General features: G+C 36.9%; 1 protein-coding gene across 1 annotated transcript in view; it reads left to right on the forward strand.

Annotated features, from left to right (window-relative positions):
- The window catches only part of CNTN5 (contactin 5), a 1,406,915-nt gene that overhangs the window by 1,328,512 nt on the left and 64,270 nt on the right, over positions 1–14,133 (forward strand). Inside the window, exon 18 of the mRNA XM_049713144.1 lies at positions 3,821–3,970. Within this exon, the coding sequence (XP_049569101.1) occupies positions 3,821–3,970 (150 nt within the window). The remainder of the gene's footprint in view (positions 1–3,820; positions 3,971–14,133) is intronic.

Raw genomic sequence — 14,133 nt, forward strand, 5'->3', positions numbered from 1 at the left:
GCTTGCTGTTGTATTGCCAGATGCAGAAATGCAGCAGAACACTGATGCTCCCTCCACAAGCTCTTGTCATCGACCAAGCTCTTGATTTTTAAAATCTGGACTTAGCCAAGTATATTTGGCCACGTTAAAAATAGTATCTTTGTTATTAAAATTTTGATTGCATAATTTTAAAAAATAGAATTACTATAAAATCCAGCAATCCCACTTCAGGGTATTTATCTAAACAAAACAAAAACACTAGTTCAGAAAGATGTATGCACTCCAATGTTCATTGCAGCATTATTTATAATAGCCAGGATATGGAAGCCACCTAAGTGTTCATTGATAGATGGATAAAGAATATGTGGTAAATATATAAACAGTGGAATATTACTCAGCTATAATAATAATGAAATCTTGCCTTTTGACATAATGTGTATGGATTTAGAGGGTCTTATGCTAATGAAGTATCAGAGAAAAACAAATACCACATGATCTCATATATGGAATTCAAAAAACAAAAAAGAAAGAAAACAAAATGAAAACAGACTCTTAGATACAGAGAACAGACAGACATCGCCAGAAAGTTGGCATTGGGGGATGTGAAATAGGTGAAGGAGATTAAGAGGTACAAATCTCTAGTTATAAATAAATAAGTTACAGGCATGTAATATACAGCCTAAGAATATGGTCAGTAATATTGTAATATATTTGTTTAGGGACAGATGGTTACTAGACATAATGTGGCAATCATTTCATAATGTATGCAATGTCAAATCATTCTGTAGTGCACGTGAAACTAACATAGATTGCGCATCAAGTGAATTTCCAAAAATTAACATAAATTTAAAAAAATTTTAAAAATCACAACCTGCCTGCTATGGACTGACTTGTGTCTCCCCCAAATTAATATGTTGAAATCTTAACCACTGTATGACTGTATTTGGGGGAGACGCCTTTAAAGAGATCAGACAGCAATTAGATATACAAGGCTGGAGTTTAAGAGTGAGGTTTAGAATAAAGATATAAATTAGGAAATTATTGGCATATAAATTTCATTTAATACCATAAAACTGCATGCCATCTCCAAGGATATAAGCATAAAATAAAGAAGAAAGGAGTATGAAAACTAAGCCCTCAAGTATCGAATAGAAAGAAGTTGTGGAAAAGGAGCCATCCAAAGGATACAGAGGGGAAGCAACCATTTGTTAAAAAAAAAAAAAAAAAGAATGTGATAGCCTGACAGAAAAAAAGAGTAAAATCTATCAAGAAAGAGAAAGTAGTCAGCTGGGTCAAATGCTGCTGACTTGGAAAGTATGATGAGGAATGAGAATTGATCATTGATTTAAGCAACACAGAAGTAATTCGTGATCTTGACAGTAGAAGTTCTAGTAAAATAGTAAGGACTAAAGTCTCACAAGAATTGGTTTACGAGAAAATGGAGAAAAGTTAATGCAGACAACTCTTTTAAGAAGTTTTGCTGCAAAGGGAAGTGGAGAAATCAAAACACTTTGAAGTCAGAGATGTCATAATTTGCTTATGAGTTGGAGTGGTGCAGGGGAAAAAGAAAGAAATCCAGGATGACCCCCAAATTTTGGATACAGAAATTGTCATTCACTGAGTAAGGAATACTGCAGAAGTAGGTGGGGGAAATTAAGGTTAAGAATCCCATCTAAATAGAAATGTTTAACAGGTCATAGGACATGTGAATTTGGAGTCTAGGGAGGAAGTTCATGGCTGAAAATATTGGTGTCATCAGCATACAGAAGGTATTTAAAATCATGAGACTAGATAAGATCACCATGGAGTTAAAAAAAAAAATGGGAGTTAGTAGATCTGTGGTGCACCTGGAAGAAGAAAAGAAACTAGCAACGGAGACTGATAAGGCATAATCAGAAGGGAGAAAAACAGAAGTTTTGAAAAGTATTTCAAAGAGAAGAGCATGATCAACTGTGTAATAGCATGATGTTAGAACAAACAGTCTAAGGAACAGAGACCCAACCATACGGTTTTAGCAATAGAGACCATTGGTGATCTTTACAGGAGCAGTTATAGTGGAATGCTGGAGGTTAAGAGCTTGATTGGAGTGGGTTCAAGAGTGAATAGAAAGAGAATAATTGGAGATAGCAAATAAGGCACAAATAACTCTCGAGAAGTTTTGCTATAAAAGAAACATAGAGACTGAGTGAAGGCTGGAAGGAGAGAAAATTTTGAGACAATTTTGTTTTGATTTGTTTTTAAGTGGGAAAAATACCTGCATGCTTGCTTTAGAGACATTTGTGGGGGAGGTGGGGAGGAGAGAGACACAACTGAGATGGACTGACCTCTTCTTTACAATATCTTAAGAGGGCCACCCCTTGAGAGGCATAAAGTTGCCTTAGAGTGGATTCATGTTTCTACTGTAGTTAAAAGTTGTAAGAATGTTCAGAAAGAAGAATGAGTATATGGCAATTTTGCTAATGACGGATTATGAATTCCAAAGGCCCTAATAAAAGGATTTTAAACAGTAGGGAAGGATGACAACTGAGACAGAAAGAGGAAATGTGCAGAGTTCTATGGGGATTAGAATAAAACGGATGAGGCACGACCTATCTGTCTGGAGTTGCTTGAAATGACTGACATAAACAGAAGTCAATGAAACAGTAAGTCCTGAGGGACCCAAGGCAAGTATTGGTGAAACAGTGTATGTTGGGGTCTAGGGAGAGCTGAGTGTCTTGGTATCTCTTCTTCCCACCTTTATGTTTGGCATACACAGCTCAGTATTCTACCAACAGTGGCCTTTATCCCCTACCTCTTAGACTCCAAACATGTCGCTCATTTGCCAGTGCAGCAAAAGGGAACAGACTTTTTTCATGTCTTCATTTCATTGCTTTAAAAAGTCAGCTCTGTAGGGCTGTGAGATTTGTCAGTCAGCCCACACTGCCTATGCGCTGATCATTCACCTTTCATGGAGCTAATTATCTGGTAATATTCTACTGTTACATTTCAAAAGAGATTTTTATGGGAAATCCAAGATGCATTTAATTAATTACACCTTGTCACAGTAAAAGTCCATCAAGTCATCAGATCAAGAGTTCCCCCCTGCCACTGCCCTGCCATGTTTAAACAGAAATCCAGGGCTGATATAAACCCAGAAAATGATTGAACTTCATAAGGGAGGTTTTCTACTTTCCCCCTTTTCACTTCTATAACAAATGTTCTTCCAGAAATATTTCCTACACAGCAGAGATGAGTGAACAAGAAAAGCAGTCAAATAGAGCATAAATGCTATGTAAAAAATACTTTACTATGTGGTAATTATATTGACACACAATTTTATGTTTTAATAAAATCTAAATGTAGTGCAAAAATCACTCCAAGGAGAGTTCAGAGCTTCCACTTTGAAACCACAAACTGGAGTTTTTAAATTAGAGAAATATATTCTTACTCTGCTGCTTGGAACTGCCAAGTGGCTAAGCATGTTTGCCAGAACTGTGAGGAGAAAACTGCTCAAGAAATTTCTCTAGAAATATGAGAACTATTTGCTTAAATTAGAGCACTAGTTGGTGTCTTATCTGGGGCTGAGGGGTTGACAAAATGATCATGGCAAGTTATGTTATGTCAATCTATGTGTAAATATGAGATGAAAGAATTCTAACTACAACAAACTGACATGTGCAAGTGCTTACTTCTGAAGATTGATTTTCATTTTACTAATGAGATGGGAGGTGACACATGACCATGTGTTATAAGGATGTACGCAGCAGCCTGCCAATTATGTCAGTGCCTGTGATATCTTTGATCACGATCTATAAGCATTTCCAGTTCACTTAATGGCATGAAATCTACTTCCTCTCCACAGTCCCAGAAATCATAACAGGGGACATGGAATCAGCCATGGCAGTGGACCTGAACCCCTGGGTGGAATATGAATTCAGAGTGGTGGCCACCAATCCAATTGGGACTGGAGATCCAAGCACCCCATCTCGAATGATCCGCACAAATGAAGCAGGTGAGAATATTGGGGAGTCAGCATTCTATTTGGTATGTCCCTAATCACTTTTAAAGCAAGTTGAATTAACCATTAATGCTTGCTTTAGTATAATTTTTCCTGATTCATTTACCTAGACATCATAAAATATATTCCTTCAAAATAATTCTTTCATTTTATCTGTTTTCAGAACATTCTTTCCTTGTTTCTACAAGTACAGGTCTAGGTGCTTCAATTTCCTCCCAAACCTTGCCTGCATCAAGTTACCATGAAACTGAAGCAGTTAGTTTCTTCTTCTAATTATATACTCATTCAATACAGCAGACCTATAAAATTCAGAATAGATTAGCTCACCCTCTTTTTCACCAGTGATAACAGTTACCTCTAATTATAGGGTACTTCCTTAAACTCTTTATGTTGCCCTTCACCATCTGAGCTGGTATAAATTACACTTGGTAAAGACAAACATAGTCTTAACTTGACCTACTGCCATCTTGATGTCTATGTGTAAAATAACTGCTTCCTAACTTAGAAAAAAAAACAGTATTCTTCTGGCCTTTTAGAATGAAGTATCTCTGATAGAATCTTTCTAAAGACCACACAAGGAAAATTAACAGCTTTATTTAAAAACAAATGTTAAGATAACCTGTCCATCATCTGGAAGAAGCAGAATAAAGAAAAATTGTTAGTAGAGTTTTGATTACTTTGGACAAAGTCTTATTGAGATTTATCTGTATGTCCCTATAAAATTGTATATAAAAAGTATTTAGTAAGGCACTAGCTTAGGCAAACACAAATATCAATAATGTTGATAAGAAAGATTAAAACAACAGAGAAATGAAGAGGGGGGTCGATTACAGATATGAGAAGGAGAAATACAAATTAATGTCTTTACACTCAATGGTAACATGAATCTCAATAATCATTACAACGTAAGTACACTAAGGATGAAAATTTTGTCTTATTTGTTCACTGTTTTATCTTCAATACCTAGAACAATGTCTGGCACTGGTACTCCATATGTCTTTGTTGAAAGATTAAAAAGGAATATTCCTTTTCTTTCCTTTATATGCTGCTATCCACATCAGGACCCAGGTCAGAGACACATGTACATAGAAGTTTAAGAATGAACTGTGTATTGTACAGTTTGTATCATAGTTATAGAATTGGACCAAAAATGTGATTTGTGACTTCTTAGAAATCGAACAAAGCTTATAATAATTAAAATAAATTATCAAAAGAGTTGGTTCTTTCTCTAAAACACACTCAGTCTGGTTCTTAAAAAGAGAAAGAAGGAAAAGAAAAGAATCCCAAATGATCAACTTATTGCATAAAATGTGAATAATCATTAAAAATATGTTCAAATTCTTTTCATATAAAAATTAAGCAACCAAGAAAAGAAAAACTAGTCTAAATATGTTGGAAAAGATTCATTCACAGAAAAATCCAACTTTTCTGCTTTTGTGATTTGCCTATCACAAGTTGTTTTTTTTCTGCTACTTTTTCAATAGTGTGAATTTTTAATTGAACATTAATTGCTAGGTTGGATTTCCATGCATTCGTGAAATCAGCCATGCTTTCATTGTGTACAGGTGTTCATTAATTAAGGGCATAACAGGTTAGTTGTTCCTCATTTTATGTACTCACTGTGCAGATATTGAAATGACTGCCAATATTAATACTTAGGCTCACATATTTTCTAAAAAACACTGCCTTAATTTGCATATTGTTAATTGTGTTTAAACAAAGGCAAAGATTACTGCCTAATTCAGATGTTCTCTATAAATATTCATTTCAAAATAAATAATCCGTTTGGGGTGAATAATCATTTTAGACTTTCTGTAGTACAAATCTCTTTGTGCTATTAAAAATAACAACAACACTTTCACTTTTCAAGTTAAATCGTATTCAGATAATGCATTTTAAAAGATTTGTCCCTTGTCTATTTCTGAAGCTACTTCAATCATATAGCGCCTGTCTCTCCATTTTATCATGAGTTCTATACACATGACATACTCTAGTCCATTAAAATCTTATGGAAGAGAAGAGAAATAGCATGAAAAATACATGAAATACTCTTTTTTGAAAGTGAGTTGAGGAAGGCTGTACTGCATACTTTATGCTTCTTGTGCTTTGGTACCACACAGGGCTAAAGCTGCTAATGGTGTTGAACCAAGGGCTGAGTTTTGTGCCTGTTTTGTCAGGCAGCACAGATTAAAAGGGACACTAACATCCTGAGACATCCTCTCAAGTGATGCACTCTGCCTCTATTAAGTACATGTCCTGCATTTTAAAAGATGATGCTGTTCTAATGGGCCAAGTAATCTTTGAAAACCAATGGAGCTGCCTGGAAGAGAAAAGGTCTCACACTCGGGATATTGAATCAAAAGTTTTATGTCCCTTTAAAATTCTCCTCTTTACTAGAATATTCTAAATCTCAAAGCAGTTTTAGTAAAGCATTTTTACCTTAGATTGTTTCTTGCCCACACACCAAAAACGGTTAATTTTTCTTTGCAATATACTGTAGGGTATATTTTGAATGTTATGGTCATCAAAATACTCTTCATAAGCAATAAATATAAGATAAATTGGTTTAGTCAACTTATTATTTTTAGGATGTCAAAATCGTGATACAAATACAGATTTCCCCAGCTATCTAAAAGGAAAGCATTCCTAAGAAAACTTGTAAGCCAAAATGGCATAAAGTGAAGAACCAATATTCATTTTTCACCTTTTTCATAAAAGTGAAAATCTATTCAGATTTTTTTCAGTTTGTGAAAATAGGTACTAATGTAGGTCTTTTGTAAAAAACAAAGTGGTATAAAGCAAACTTTTGAAAAGCAAGGGATACCTGTATGTGTTTGCACTTTAATGTATGTTTATATTTATTTATTTATAGTTCAATTTTCTTACAAGTTTTAGTGAGTTTGTTAGCTACAGAGAGAGAGAAAGAAATTTGCAAATGTGGAAATGTGTTACTATCTTCAAACCAGTATATAAGTTTGTGTTGAATACTGGGAATGCTTTCTCTACCATTTAAAAAGATGACACTCAAGAGAGAAAAATCACATTTTAGGAAATGAATTTTGAAATAAACACTCTGGTAGAAATAATAAAATATGTAAATATGAATTTAGCAAGAACAATTCTCTCATTTAATTGAGTAATTCTCTCATTTAACTGAACTTTAATATTCTGTGTTACATATTTATAACACTAACTGATGAAAGATAAATGAAAAGGAGAGAAGATACCATTAACTATGTAATCTATAGTTTAGAAAGGTTTGGTCTTCTCTGTTCTATAAAATTTCTATTATTTTTAAAGCTCTTGGCTTAAATCTCAATACCTGCAGTTTTTTATTTCAAATTATGATGAACTGATAGAGAGAGATAAAAGAAGGTGCTACCTAATACCTGTAATTAAGAGTTTGAGGTTCAGAGTTATGCAGATCTGGATTAATGTTCCTCTCTGGCACTTACTAGCAATAAACATAGGTAAGCTATATGCATTGTTCAAGGCTCAATTTTTTCACTTGTAAAATGGAGATCATATAGCAAACTACTCCTTTGGATTATTGTGTTAAATAAGATAATGAAGGTAAAGAGTTTGGCACATGGTAAGTGATTAACATTAGCCATTTATTATTATTATTTATCATGAATTTAAATGAGTTATTACTTTATTAAATATAAATTTAAACAAAAGTAATTATGCATGTTGCTATTTTCGTATAGAGGAAACATTTTCAGGTTAAATATATGTTTGTCAACATAGTAAGAGCCATTCAGTCTCTTGGCTTGCAGTTGCCTCCAAGACACTGTCCTGTTGAGAAGTCTCCACAGCAGACTGTGTGTCATCCATCCTGGCCCCTCAACCCACCTGAATGGTTGGGGAGTCAAGAGAGCCCTTCAGAGTGTGGTGCACAGTACAGAGCACCATGTTCCCCTCTACATCCCCCTTCTCCACCTCCATGTCTGGGCTCTCCATGCTGCTTTTCTTGTCTAGCCACCCTCATCCATAAGTGGATCATGATATTGTCACAACACGTAGCCATTTTCTTTGGTTCTTATAACATAGATAACACAAAAGGAGCAGAGAAGAAGAAGTGTCAAATGAAAGACTTTGCTTAAACACATTGTTGCATATTCAATAACTTTCTAGTTTCTTAGTGTATTGTAGTCTGTCCTGTCATTCCCTTTGGACTTTGAAATGGAAAATGTCACATATTTTTTGCCACACAAGGAAAAACTTTTCTACATTTAAGAGATTAATGGTCAACCAGATAAATATGACTATCAGGTAAACAATCAGATGAAAATCTTTCCTAGCCTTAGCACTTTCTGTACTATATTATGTTACAGTTAGGTAACTGGTTTACTGAGCACACTGAAATACATAGAGTTTAAACATAAGAGTTTAATTCTTCTCCCACCATTGTTCTCCAATATGTTCCATCTCATCTCTGGCTTCAGCCTCAACTATATCCAAGGCTCTTTTAGGTACTAGGACAGTCTCATTTTCAACTATTAAAAAATTCTACACTGGGGAGGAGCTTCAAGATGACAGAAGAGTAAGACGTGGAGATCACCTTCCTCTACACAAATACATCAGAAATACATCTACATGTGGAACAGCTCCTACAGAACACCTACTGAACGCTGGCAGAAGACCTCAGACTTCCCAAAAGGCAAGAAACTCCCCATGTACCTGAGTAGGGCAAAAGAAAAAAGAAAACACAGGGACAAAAGAATAGGGACAGGACCTGCACCAGTGGGAGGGAGCTGTGAAGGAGGAAAGGTTTCCACACACTAGGAAGCCCCCCCGGGCGGAGACTGCGGGTGGCTGAGGGGGGAAGCTTCGGAGCCACGGAGGAGAGCGCAGCAACAGGGGGGCGGAGGGCGGAGCGGAGACATTCCCGCACAGAGGATCGGTGCCGACCGGCAATCACCAGCCCGAGAAGCTTGTCTGCTCATCCGCCGGGGCGGGCAGGGCTGGGAACTGAGGCTCGGGCTTCGGTCGGATCGCAAGGAGAGAACTGGGGTTGGCTGCATGAACACAGCCTGAAGGGGTTAGTGCACCATAGCCAGCCGGGAGGGAGTCCGGGAAAAAGTCTGGACCTGCCAAAGAGACAAGAGACTTTTTCTTCCCTCTTTGTTTCCTGGTGCCCGAGGAGAGGGGATTAAGAGCGCCGCTTAAAGGAGCTCCAGAGACGGGCGCTGAGACTGCTGCTGCAGCCACCAAGAAGCCTGCGTGCGAGCACAGGTCACTATCCCCACCTCCCCTCCTGGGAACCTGTGCAGCCCGCCACTGCCAGGATCCCATGATCCAGGGACAACTTCCCTGGGAGAACACACATCGCACCTCAGGCTGTAGCAATGCCATATTGGCCTCTGCCGCCGCAGGCTTACCCCGCATCCGTGCCCCTCCCTCCCTCCGGCCTGAGTGAGCCAGAGCCCCCGAATGAGCCAGAGCCCCCGAATGAGCTGCTACTTTAATCCCGTCCTGTCTGAGCGAAGGACAGAGGCGCCCTCAAGCGACCTACACGCAGAGGCGGGGCCAAATCCAAAGCTGAGCCCCGGGAGCTCTGCGAACAAAGAAGAGAAAGGGAAATCTCTCCCAGCAGCCTCAGGAGCAGCGGATTAAATCTCCACAATCAACTTGATGTACCTGCATCTGTGTAATATCTGAATAGACAACGAATCATCCCAAATTGAGGAGGTGGACTTTGGTGGCAAGATATATACTTTTTTTCCCTTTTTCTCTTTTTGTGAGTGTGTATGTATATGCTTCTGTGTGTGATTTTCTCTGTATGGCTTTGATTTCACCATTTGTCTTAGGGTTCTGTCTGTCCGTTTTTGGATTTTTTTTTCTTTTCTTTTTTACTTTTCAAACTTTTTTTCTTAATAATTATTTTTTTATTTTAATAACTTTTATTTTACTTTATTTTATTTTATTTGATCATCTTTCTTTCTTTCTATTTTTTCTCCCTTTTATTCTGAGCCATGTGGAATGTGGAATGAAAGGCTCTTGGTGCTCCAGCCAGGTGTCAGGGCTGTGCCTCTGAGGTGGGTGAGCCAACTTCAGGACACTGGTCCACAACAGACCTCCCAGCTCCATGTAATATCAAACGGCAAAAATCTCCCAGAGATCTCCATCTCAATGCCAAGACCCAGCTTCACTCAACGACCAGCAAGCTACAGTGCAGGACACCCTATGCCAAACAACTAGCAAAACAGGAACACAACCCCATCCATTAGCAGAGAGGCTGCCTAAAATCATAATAAGGCCACAGACACCCAAAAAAACACCACCAGATACAGTCCTGCCAACCAGAAAGACAAGATCCAGCCTCATCCACCAGAACACAGGCACTAGTCCCCTCCACCAGGAGGCCTACACAACACACTAAACCAACCTTAGCCACTGGGGACAGACACCAGAAACAACAGGAGCTACGGACCTGCAGCCTGCGAAAAGGAGACTCCAAACACAGTAAGTTAAGCAAAATGAGAAGATAGAAAAACACACAGCAGATGAAGGAGCAAGGTAAAAACCCACCAGACCTAACAAATGAAAAGGAAATAGGCAGTCTACCTAAAATAGAATTCAGAGTAAAGATACTAAAGATGATCCAAAATCCGGGAAATAGAATAGAGAAAATACAAGAAAAGTTTAACAAGGACCTAGAAGAACTAAAGAGCAAACAAACACTGATGAACAACACAATAAATGAAATTAAAAATTCCCTAAAGGGATCAATAGCAGAATAACTGAGGCAGAAGAACGGATAAGTGCCATGGCAGATAAAATACTGGAAATAGCTACTGCAGAGCAGAATAAACAAAAAAGAATGAAAAGAACTGAAGACAGTCTCAGAGACTTCTGGAACAGCATTAAACACACCAACATTCAAATTATAGGGGTCCCAGAAGAAGAAGAGATAAAGAAAGGGACTGAGAAACTATTTGAAGAGATTATAGTTGAAAACTTCCCTAATATGGGAAAGAAACTAGTTAATCAAGCCTAGGAAGCAAAGAGAGTCCCATAGAGGATAAATCCAAGGAGCAGTACTCCAAGACACATATTAATCAAACTATCAAAAATTAAATACAAAGAAAAAATATTAAAAGCAGCAAGGGAAAAACAGCAAATAACACACAAGGTAATCCCCATAAGGTTAACAGATGATCCTTCAGCAGAAACTCTGCAAGCCAGAAGGAAGTGGCAGGACATATTTAAAGTGTTGAAGGAGAAAAACCTACAACCAGGATTACTCTACCCAGCAAGGATCTTATTCAGATTTGACGGAGAAATTAAAACCTTTACAGAAAAGCAAAAGCTAAGAGAATACAGCACCACCAAACCAGCTTTACAACAAATGCTAAAGGAACTTCTCTAGGCAGGAAACACAAGACAAGAAAAAGACCTATGATAACTAATCCAAAAGAATTATGAAAACGGGAATAGGAGCATACATATCTATAATTACCTTAAATGTAAATGGATTAAATGCTCCAACCAAAAGACATAAACTGGCTGAATGGATACAAAAACAAGACCCATATATATGCTGCCTACAAGAGACCCACTTCAGACCTAGGGACACATACAGACTGAAAGTGAGGGGATGGAAAAAGATATTCCATGCAAATGGAAATCAAAAGAAAGCTGGAATAGCAATTCTCATATCAGATGCAATAGACTTTAAAATAAAGAGTATTACAAGGGACAAAGAAGGACACTACATAATGGTCAAGGGATTGATCCAAGAAGATATAACAATTGTAAATATTTACGCACACAACATAGGAGCACCTCAATACATAAGGCAAATACTAACAGCCATAAAAGGGGAAATCGACAGTAACACATTAATAGTAGGGGACTTTAACACCTCACAGTCACCAATGGACAGATCATCCAAAATGAAAATAACTAAGGAAACACAAGCTTTAAATTATACATTAAATAAAATGGAATTAATTGATATTTATAGGACATTCCATCCAAAAAAAACAGAATACACTTTCTTCTGAAGTGCTCATGACACATTCTCCATGTCAGATCATATCCTGGCTCACAAATCAGCCTTGGTAAATATAAGAAAATTAAAATTGTATCAAGTATCTTTTCTGACCACAACGTTATGAGACTAGATGTCAATAAAAGGAAAAAATCTGTAAAAAATACAAACACACAGAGGCTAATCAATACAATACTAAATAACCAAGGGATCACTGAAGAAATCAAAGAGGAAATCAAAAAGTACCTAGAAACAAATGACAATGAAAACACTAAGACCCAAAACCTATGGGATGCAACAAAAGCAGTTCTAAGCGGGAAGTTTATAGCAATACAATCCTACCTTAAGAAACAAGAAACATCTCAAATAAACAACCTAACCATACACCTAAAGCAATTAGAGAAAGAAGAACAAATAAAACCCAAAGTTAGCAGAAGGAAAGAAATCATAAAGATCAGATCAGAAATAAATGTAAAAGAAATGAAGGAAGTGATAGCAAAGATCAATAAAGCTAAAAGCTGGTTATTTGAGAAGATAAACAAAATTGATACACCATTAGCCAGACCCATCAAGAAAAAAAGGGAGAAGACTCAAATCAATAGAATTAGAAATGAAAAAGGAGAAGAAACAACTGACACTGCAGAAATACAAAAGAGCATGCGAGATTACTACAAGCAACTCTATGCCAATAAAATGGACAACCTGGAAAAAATGGGCAAATTCTTAGAAATGCACAACCTTCTGAGACTGAACCAGGAAGAAATAGAAAATATGAACAGACCAATCAAAAGCACTGAAATTGAAACTGTGATTACAATCTTCCAACAAACAAGAGCTCAAGACCAGATGGCTTCACAGGCGAATTCTATCGAACATTTAGAGACGAGCTAACATCTGTCCTTCTAAAACTCTTCCAAAATATAGCAGAGGGAGGAACACTTCCAAACTCATTCTACGAGGCTACAATCACCCTGATACCAAAACCAGACAAAGATATCACAAAGAAAGAAAACTACAGGCCAATATCACTGATGAACATAGATTCAAAAATCCTCAACAAAATACTAGCAAACAGAATCCAACAGCACAATAAAGGATCATACGCCATGATCAAGTGGGGTTTATCCCAGGAATGCAACAATTCTTCAATATATGTAAATCAATCAATATGATACACCGTATTAACAAATTGAAGGAGAAAATCCATATGATCATCTCCATCAATGCAGAAAAAGATTTCAACAAAATTCAACACCCATTTATGATAAAAATCCTGCAGAAAGTAGGCATAGCAGGAACTTTTCTCAACATAATAAAGGCCATATATCATGACAAACCCATAGCCAACATCATTCTCAATGGTGAAAAACTGAAACCATTTCCTCTAAGATCAGGAACAAGACAAGGTTACCCACTCTCACCACTGTCATTCAACATAGTTTTGGAAGTTTTAACAAGAGCAATCAGAGAAGAAAAAGAAATAAAAGGAATCCAAATTGGAAAAGAAGAAGTAAAGCTGTCACTGTTTGCAGATGATACGATACTATACATAGAGAATTCTAAAGATGCTACCAGGAAACTACTAGAGCTAATCAATGAATTTGGTAAAGTTACAGGATAAAAAATTAGTGCACAAAAATCTCTGGCATTCCTATACACTAATGATGAAAAATCTGAAAGTGAAATTAAGAAAACATTCCCATTTACCATTGCAACAAAAATAATAAAATATCTAGGAATAAACCTACCTAAGGAGAAAAAAGAACTGTATGCAGAAAATTATAAGACACTGATGAAAGAAATTAAAGATGATACAAATAGATGGAGAGATATACCATGTTCTTGGATTGGAAGAATCAACATTGTGAAAATGACTCTACTACCCAAAGCAAACTACTGATTCAATGCAATCCCTATCAAAATACCACTGGCATTTTTCACAGAACTAGGACAAAAAATTTCACAATTTGTATGGAAACGCACAAGATCCCAAATAGCCAAAACAATCTTGAGAAAGAAAAATGGAGCAGGAGGAATCAGGCTCCCTGACTTCAGACTATACTACAAAACTACAGTAATCAAGACAGTTTGGTACTGGCATAAAAACAGAAGTATAGATCAATGGAACTGGATAGAAAGCCCAGAGATAAACCCATGC

Source organism: Orcinus orca, chromosome 8, assembly GCF_937001465.1.
Source record: "Orcinus orca chromosome 8, mOrcOrc1.1, whole genome shotgun sequence".
Taxonomy (NCBI): domain Eukaryota; kingdom Metazoa; phylum Chordata; class Mammalia; order Artiodactyla; family Delphinidae; genus Orcinus; species Orcinus orca.